The following is an 8,826-nucleotide window of genomic DNA, read 5'->3' as shown; positions in this document are numbered from 1 at the left end:
GAATGAACCTTGAAAATATTATGTGTTTCTTTTATATGAAATATTTGGAATAAGCAAACCCATAGTAACATAAAAAGCATATTAGTGGTTGGCAGGGACTGAGGGGAGAAAGAGATGAGAAGTGACTGCTTAATTAGTGTGGGGTTTCCTTTGGGGGTAATGAAAATGTTCTATTGTGGCAGTTTCACAACATTGTGAATGTACTACATGCTACTAATGGTAAATTTTATAATAAGTTTTTTAAAAATTCAAATTCTGACTGGGCCCAGGCAGGTAATGGAAGTTAATGAATCCATCCAGGTGTCGCACTCCGGTAAAGTGGAGTGTGAGGGCCCCTCTAAGGGAAAAGCTACCGCCTAGCTCCAGTGAGCAGACAGAGTTTGGGCCCCTTGTTGCCAACTGCCCAATGTTTGAAGAAAAGTAACTGCTTCTCAAATTATAAAGCACATACAAATCACCTGGTGATCCACTTAAAATGCCGATTCTGATTCAGCAGGTCCTTGGTAGGACTCGAGCTTTGCATTTCTAATGAGCTCCCTGATGGAGTTGCAGCTCCACCAACCACAGGTCTAACAGTAAGGGTCAGGTCCACAGGTTCCCAAACTTGGCTGCACCCTGGAAGCACCCAGGGAATTTAAAAAACACAGATTCTGATGTCATTGGTCAGGGGTGGGATCTGGGTATTAGGATTTTATAAAGCACCCCACCCCTATGATTCTAAGGGGCAGCACACTCTGAGCACCCTAAATGACCCCCCTAGACTCTGCACAGCTCTAAGAGCCTCGGTGGACATGAGTTTGAGCAAACTCCGGGAGACGGTAAAGGACAGGGAAGCCTGGCGTGGTGCAGTCCGTGGGGACGCAAAGAGTCAGACACAACTGAGCGACTGAGAGTCAGACACAACTGAGCGACTGAACAAAAACAAAGAGCCTTTGAGACTGCAACATTTGTTTCTTTTCCCTTAGAGAGACAAGATAACTGTTCTCTCCCAAGGTAACCTTTTGAGAATAATTAGCCCCTAGAACCTCCTCCCCAAGAAAGCACTCCAAGCTTGAATACTGAAGGACATGGACCACAACTCAGATGCCACTCCGGTCCTGGTATTTTGTTAACTCTTGACGAGCTTCTGGGTTTTCCTTTTACCAGGTAACTCCCTCCCCTTGGGCTTCCTGACCTTCGTTAGCAAGTTTCGTGTAACTGGGTCTGAATTGTTAGCTGAAGCCTCAACCGGGCTAAACCAAGGCTCCTCCTTGAGAGAAAAGAGGAGAACAGGCCCCAATCTGCACATCCCACGCAGTGACAGAGGCTGCAGGGCTTGCCCGGAGCCCAGCGGCATGAGTCATCCTGGTGGGGCACAGAAGGGAAACAGGCGAGGAGAGAGAGAGCGGTAAACAAGTTCTTGCCTCACCCGTTCAGTCAGGAAAAATCTGTGACTAACCTATTTTCTTGCCTTGCGCCTCTCGCCTCCCAGACCAACCATGCTCCTGGCTGAAAGAGGAGTAACGAGCAAAGCAAAGGAAGAACTGAAAGCCCCAGCGGAGCTTGAAAAGGAGCAGGCAGGTACGAATGGAAGCCAGGAGGGGGGATGAAAAGCTTGGCAGCATTTCCTGATCGACCTCCTCTCTGAGAGCATCATTGGGGTTACTCACGCCCGAGAGGACAGGCTGTGAACATACTTGTCTTCATCCTCTAGTAAACAGTCCATGTGCATGGCTTTCTTTTTTTACTTCCATTTTTACCCCTGGTTGCTGGGCTTTACCTCTTAAGGTAGCCACTTTGAACATCACTAGCAGAAATGTACAATAGGAGAACACCCATGGTAAGGAGCTCACCTAGTCGGGCAACTGTCTGGGATGAGCACACGGGAACACAGAAATTAGCCTGATCCTGTAGACCTATGTTGTATTGCTTTAGTGGCCTAGGAAATGCAGTCTCTTTTGTCTGTAACTGACGCCCTTCTGGAAAAACTTAAGATTTCAATCTCCCTGAACCAAAAGATAAAGCGATTGAGGCAAAACCATCATATTGAAACCTTGATCCATAAAATGTATGTGCAAAGGGATTTAGAAGACATCTTAAAGACTAACAACAATATTCTTTCCAGAAGCAATAAGAAGTAGGAGGGTCCAAACAATTCAATTAAGGACAGGAACTAGGAAAGATGATTATCAGTGCTGAAAGCCAAAATCTAGTCACCCACTGACCAGCACGGGCAGATCTTTTCCCACTCTGCATTCCCCAGGTCCTGAGTGTGGGCCAGGGGACCTTGCTTCTTACTGCCTTTTCCGGAAACCTGCCCTGTCTCCTTCCTTGGGCTCCTGTCAACCTCACGTGTGCTGGTATTGTGGCTCCTCCACATAAGTGATACCTACCTGCCTCCTTAACTAAATTATCAGGTCCTTGAGAGTTGGGACCGTCTGGTTCATCCCAGTATCACCAGCACAGCGTCTGCACAGAGTAGCTGCTCATTAAATGTTTGTGGAATTAAGTAAACAGAATGAATAATGCTGAATAAACCTACTCAGAGGCCTCACCAGTGCTGAAAACTCAATGTCCAAAGCTGAACCTGATAACCAACTCAGCTCTGGTATTTATACACCTTTGGAAACAGGGAACACTCTACTTCAGAACAGCTCACTCCACTGTGGCCTAGCTTTCGCCATTATTTTTTGTAATAATAATAATAACAGGAAACACTTCCCAGTTCAGTTCAGTTCTATGGTGCTTAGTATATTGTAGGTGTTTCTAAGCATTTAAAATTTATTAATTAATTTTTGTAGCTACTCAATGATTGTATTCACTATTCCCAGTTTATAGATGAGATAATAAGGTACAGAGATGTTAAATAATTTATTCAAGGCCATAATCTAGTGACAGAGCTGAGTTCAACCAGGCACAGCCCAGCCCCGGTATCAATAATTTCAACCACTAAACTCTAAGTCTCAACATTATTAACAGAATGTCTTCCTCTTACTTCTCCACTAGTACTCATTCAGAGCAGGGATCAGAAACCAGGTCCTTGCAATATGCTACATGGCTAATGCCCTAATACATGGTCCCTGCAATGCCCTTCGTGACTTGAAACAGACAGGACTGTCTCTGTTTGAAGCCTCGTTTGAGAGTTATTGTTGCCTGTCTTAAACAGGGCCAAAGGAGGATGAACATGACCTAGGGCTCATTCATTATGTGGGTGAACTCCAATCCACATAATGGGGTGATAGTCTTACGGTTCCCTGTTTTCTTACTACCCCCAATTGGGGTTTTTGTTTTCCTTTCAATTACCTTTATAGAAAGTGTGGTCGCAACTTCAGACCACAAGCCACTTAAATTTTATTGGCAAGTACTTCCTCTAATAGTTGGAGTCCCATTGAACAGGGAACTATTTGTCACCAGACACACTTGTTTTTACAGTTTTTATAATGTTTGGGAATTGGATGAGGGCCTCTGCCTTCCATCCCTTCTCTGGTCCTACTGCAGGCCTAATTCAGCTCCCATTGTCTTCTGCCTGAACAGCCTCCAGGCTGGTCTCCCAGTCTCTGCTTCTGACCCATCTTATACTTGGTCTTACAGTTTCATTTTTCTAAAGAACAGCTTTAGGGAATTCCCTGGCGGTCCAGTGCTTAGGACTCCATATGCTTTCACTGCTGAGGGCCTGGGTTCAATCCCTGGTCGGGCAACTAAGACCCCACAAGCTGCAGTGTGGCACCTCCCCAAGAAGAGAGTACATCTTTAACCGCTTGCTCAAAAATCATTTGACCCCAGTTCAGTTCAGTTGCTCAGTCATGTCCGACTCTTTGCAACCCCAAGGACTGCGGCATCTGACACCAAGCCTGCAGTTAATCCCCAGCACGTGTTCCAGCTGCCTTGGGGTGGGGACTTACCCCCCATGAATTTTCACTGAACTTTATGCTCTATCTTTTTATCTTCTAGGCTGGTCCTGCATTCCTCTTGCTTCTGGACTATTTCCCTCCCTGCAATTCTTTTGTTCATACACTCCCTCATTCTTTCATTTGTACATACATTCAATCAGCAACTTTAAGACCCCACGCTCCAAGCGAGGTCTTCTGCTGAGGACCAGGGATACAGCGACAAATTAATGATGCGCCTCTCAGGAAACTGATTTCCATTTCCTTAAAGATTAATTATGTGGAGTATCTTTTCATGTGCATATTGGCCATTTGCATATCTTGTTTGGAGAAATGTCTATTCAAGATCTTTGCCCATTTAAAAATTGAATTGTCTTTTTATTATTGAATCATAAGTTTTTATATCATAGATATCCCAGTTTTCTAATTGTTTCCTTAATGCTTTTGTATTTTCTAAGTTTTCTACAGTGATGAGTGACTCTGATAAGCAGAATATCTAAAATGTGATACCAACCTACATGAAAATGTAGAAATCGTACTAATCAAACTTATGAATGATATTAAATTAGGAAGAATGTTAATGTATTTGGGGGTTTTTGCTTTACAAAATCAAGATCCATTCTTGGAGGAGCATAACTATGGGTAAAATATTCAGTGTATTAGTGTGAACTTCCTCATTTCAACAATCTTGTCAGGGTGTTTGATGAAGTGGTCTTTCTCTGTGTAAGTGGGAGCTGAAATTATATCCTGCATGTTCAACCTGCACTGTCTATGATTTTCGGTTAAGGTAGGGGTAGAACTCTCTTGACAAGTGTTCATGAAAAGGCAATCTGAAGGTCTTGGTGTCTCACAGACTCAGTGGGGATCAACATGTGATGTGACTGATGAAAAGAGAGGATGCGATCTGAGATGACAGGAATCAAAGCAGGGTGTCTGAACTGAGGGCGAGGTCTGTCCTGCTGACTGAGCTGCTCAGACCACACCAGAAGCATGTCCCCACTTCTGAACAGCACTCCAGAGCACCATCCGTGTGGTTGGGTTGGGGAAGGAAGGGCTAGGAGGAAAGTGCTGGGAGGATGGCCACTTCAGGAAAGTCGTGATCAAGGCACTCCATCTCTGAAGGGTTTCCCTGGGCAGAGGCATCAGTGTGGTCTGCCAGGCCTTTATCGTCTCACTTAACTGGAAATTCACAGCAGCCTCTCCGGGCAGGATTTCTTCTTACCTTACACCACGAGACCCAGGACGACACTCACGGCAGTTCCGACGGCCCCTCATCTCGGAAGCTGAAGACCCAAACGGCAGTCAGGTGAGAATCTGACCAGAGGTCCACAGAGCAGGAACAAGGAGACACCAAGGACACTCTAGGGCAGCAAACTCAAACTGTCCTGGGGTCCAAGCTGGCAAGGGAAACCAACAGAGCCAGTCGAGCCCTGCCTTCTGAATGTATGCAAGTTTCCTCACTTTCACGGATAAGTATGTTGGGCTCCATTTTTTTTTAAACAAATGACTTGGTCTTTTACTTTTCCTCTTTTTCAGAAAGAACTAAAAAAAAAAAGTTTTATTTTTATAATTAAAAAAACAGCAATGTACAATGAGAAATGGCATCCCAGTCCTCATTTCTGGGAGGACAACAGGGAAATGAGGGGACAGCCGTGAAAAGACTGCAGCAGGCCCAGTGAAGCCAGGCCTTCCACTCTGTTAAAGAGGAGCTGAACATCGGGATTTTTATGTGAAATCATCCAATTTCTAAATCTTGATGCTGATGGTGGGGGGACATATGTATACCTATGGCTGATTCACGTTGATGTTTAACAGAAAACAACAAAATTCTGTAAAGCAATTATCCTTCCATTAAAAAATAAATTAAAAAAAAATTTTTTTTAATTTAAAAAAGAAAATATCATACAGGAGCTGGAAATCCCTCTACAACATCTCTGCTGGGGTCATCTTAACTCTTCTGCTTGCGAATCTGGGAACTGGACCCAAGCCTACGAATTCAGCCATCTCTGTATGTGGACTGCTCCGACTGATAGGAACGGATTCTTCAAATGAAACTGAAATCAATCTCTTTAGAGTATTCAATACACCCGCCTGACCACCGCTGACCTGCACAGCCTCTGCCACTCAGCCACTCCGTCGATCCATTCACTCATTACACAGACACACAGACACACCAGGGGCTCTGGAATCATGCAGACAGGGTTCCTCACAAGCTGAATATGTGCTTTCTCTATCTTTGAGTCCCTTGGAGCCTGGAACACAGGTAGGTCCCCTGGGTGGGAAGACGGTCTCCCAACCCCTCTCCTGTGTGAAGACTGCCCCCGGAAGAAGTTCCCTTGTGGACCCTGTGTGTGCTTCTGCTGGGCAGCAGCCTGGCAGAGAGTTTACAGGGCCTACTGGACATGAACCCTGGACACGTCACTGATGTTGCAGCCCAGGCCTCCCTACTGTGCAAACAGGCATTAACATCCAGGTCCTGGTGGATTTTGAGGGATGTACAGGTTGTTTTAATGGGACCGTGCTACACACAGTGTCAGGACTGTGACAAGTGGTATTGACACAGAGGAATGGAAGGAACTTGGGATCCCACAAAACTAGGTTTGAATCTAGGCTCAGACACTTTGGGCAGAATATCTGATTTCTCAGTTCAGTTCAGTTCAGTCGCTCAGTCGTGTCCGACTCTTTGTGACCCCATGAATCGCAGCACACCAGGCCTTCCTGTCCATCACCAACTCCCGGAGTTTACTCAAATTCATGTCCATCGAGTCAGTAATGCCATCCAGCCATCTCATCCTCTGTCGTCCCCTTCTCCTCCTGCCCCCAATCCCTCCCAGCATCAGGGTCTTTTCCAGTGAGTCAACTCTTCGCATCAGGTGGCCAAAGTACTGGAGTTTCAACTTTAGCATCAGTCCTTCCAGTGAACACCCAGGACTGATCTCCTTCAGGATGGACTGGTTGGATCTCCTTGCAGTCCAAGGGACTCTCAAGAGTCTTCTCCAACACCACAGTTCAAAAGCATCAATTCTTTTTTTTTTTTTTTCTTTTATAACAAATTATATTGGTTGAGGATCACTACACAGACATTTCAATTTGTACACAATTCTTCACATACGTACCAGAAATGTAAAATATCATGTAGTTGTGATTCTTAACAGTTATTCCAGTGACTTTGCAGCTTAAAATTTGGAGCAAACTTTCCTTAACAGGATATCAAGTACCAATATCTTCATATATTGATATGTTATTACATCATAAGTCCCACTGATTCACAATTTAATATCATATACACTACATACCCAAACTATCAATTGTTCACAGCACATTAACCAAGTTACTAGGAAAACTGGACTACCATGACCAAAGATGTTATAGTATAGTGCACAAAATTCTGACCAGGAGAGCCAAGATCAAAAAGTGGTTTGCTGTAGGAAATAATTCTACCAAAACAATGTGGGAAGAGAAGTAATATAAAGTGTTCAAGACATTAAATGCATAACTGACTCCAAACTCCATTTAGCATGCTTTTGTATTATAGGATATAAAAGCTACCCCCCATCTATGGAATGTTAAGCTGACACCCAAGACAATCAAAGCCTCCCGTATCCAATATCCCACTATTTTCTGGTTGTACCAAAAAATAAACAACCAGCAAATGATTTCACCTCTTAAAAAAAAAGCATTTACACTTAAAAAATGGGATGAGGTGGGATTCCCTCCTTTTTAAAAATGTTTTTAGAGCTACTAAAAAACTTGCATTTACGAAACAGTTGATAAAAATATTCCTCTGGATTGTACAAGAAGGGAAACAGGGACCACTGAGAGGCCTGAGTGTGTGGTTATTAATCAGACTTGGCTTCTTTCTCTTCTGCTCCATCAGAGGCTGGGCTCTCCTTGTTTTTAGTCTCTCCATTTTCGGCAGGCAAGTCTTCTTTAGTCTCTTGGTTGGCCACTTCCGCCTGTTTTCCCTTTGCTCCTCTTTTCCCTTTTGTTTGCACTTTTTTGTCTGAAGATTTATCCTTTCCCGCCGCCTTTTTTGGCTTCGTTTCCACTTTTGCAGGAGCCAGTTTAGCTGACAACCTCGCCGATCTCCTCTTGGGCTCCTCCTTCGCCGCCCCTTCCTCGCTGACCTTCCTCGCGGGCATCGTGGCGGCGGGGCGGGCGAGAGCCGGGTGCCTGACGGCCCGGCGCGCCGAGACCCTTCGCGAAGCTGAGTAGCCTGACCGCGGCCGCTCCTCCCGCCGCCCGAGCTGCTGGGACCCGCAAAAAAAGCATCAGTTCTTCTGTCCTCAGCTTTCTTCACAGTCCAACTCTCACATCCATACATGACCATGGGAAAAACCATAGCCTTGACCAGACGGACCTTTGTTGGCAAAGTAATGTCTCTGCTTTTTAATATGCTGTCTAGGTTGGTCATGACTTTCCTTTCAAGGAGTAAGCGTTTTTATTTTCATGGCTGCAATCACCATCTGCAGTGATTTTGGAGCCCAGAAAAAGAAAGTCTGACACTGTTTCCACTGTTTCCCCATCTATTTCCCATGAGGTGATGGGACCAGATGCCATAATCTTAGTTTTCTGAATGTTGAGCTTTAAGCCAACTTTCTCACTCTCCTCTTTCACTTTCATCAAGAGGCTCTTTAGTTCCTCTTCAGTTTCTACCATAAGGGTGGTGTCATCTGCATATCTGAGGTTACTGATATTTCTCCCAGCAATCTTGATTCCAGCTTGTGCTTCCTCCAGCCCAGCGTTTCTCACGATGGACTCTGCATAGAAGTTAAATGAGCAGGGTGACCCTAACCCTAACTCTAACCCTAACCATCTCTTAAAGAATTTTCCACAGTTTATTGTGATCCACACAGTCAAAGACTTTGGCATAGTCAATAAAGCAGAAATAGATGTTTTTCTGGAACTCTCTCGCTTTTTCATTGATCCAGTGGATGTTGGCAATTTGATCTCTGGTTCC

At 44.7% G+C, this 8,826-nt stretch overlaps 1 protein-coding gene and 1 long non-coding RNA gene across 2 annotated transcripts; one reads left to right on the top strand and one right to left on the bottom strand.

Moving 5' to 3' along the window:
- The first annotated feature begins 1,061 nt into the window (after positions 1–1,061).
- On the top strand, positions 1,062–5,687 carry LOC122453075. The gene is made up of 4 exons (XR_006272938.1): positions 1,062–1,146; positions 1,472–1,560; positions 3,931–5,309; positions 5,403–5,687. It is a non-coding gene; the product is annotated as an uncharacterized LOC122453075 (long non-coding RNA).
- Positions 5,688–7,696: 2,009 nt separating this feature from the next.
- On the bottom strand, positions 7,697–8,008 carry LOC122453074 (non-histone chromosomal protein HMG-14-like). Its single transcript, XM_043486934.1, has one exon. It carries the CDS (start codon positions 8,006–8,008, stop codon positions 7,706–7,708), a length of 303 nt encoding a protein of 100 aa, XP_043342869.1. The 3' UTR covers positions 7,697–7,705.
- Positions 8,009–8,826: the final 818 nt, after the last annotated feature.

The sequence above is a fragment of the Cervus canadensis genome, chromosome 14, assembly GCF_019320065.1.
Source record: "Cervus canadensis isolate Bull #8, Minnesota chromosome 14, ASM1932006v1, whole genome shotgun sequence".
NCBI lineage: Eukaryota > Metazoa > Chordata > Mammalia > Artiodactyla > Cervidae > Cervus > Cervus canadensis.
Note: the sequence above shows the minus strand (reverse complement) of the source record. Positions and strands in the feature narration are given on the sequence as shown.

What these genes read in the sequence shown, in the direction of transcription:
- LOC122453074 (XM_043486934.1), bottom strand. Translation starts at nt 8,008, where the DNA reads ATGCCCGCGAGGAAGGTCAGCGAGGAAGGGGCGGCGAAGGAGGAGCCC.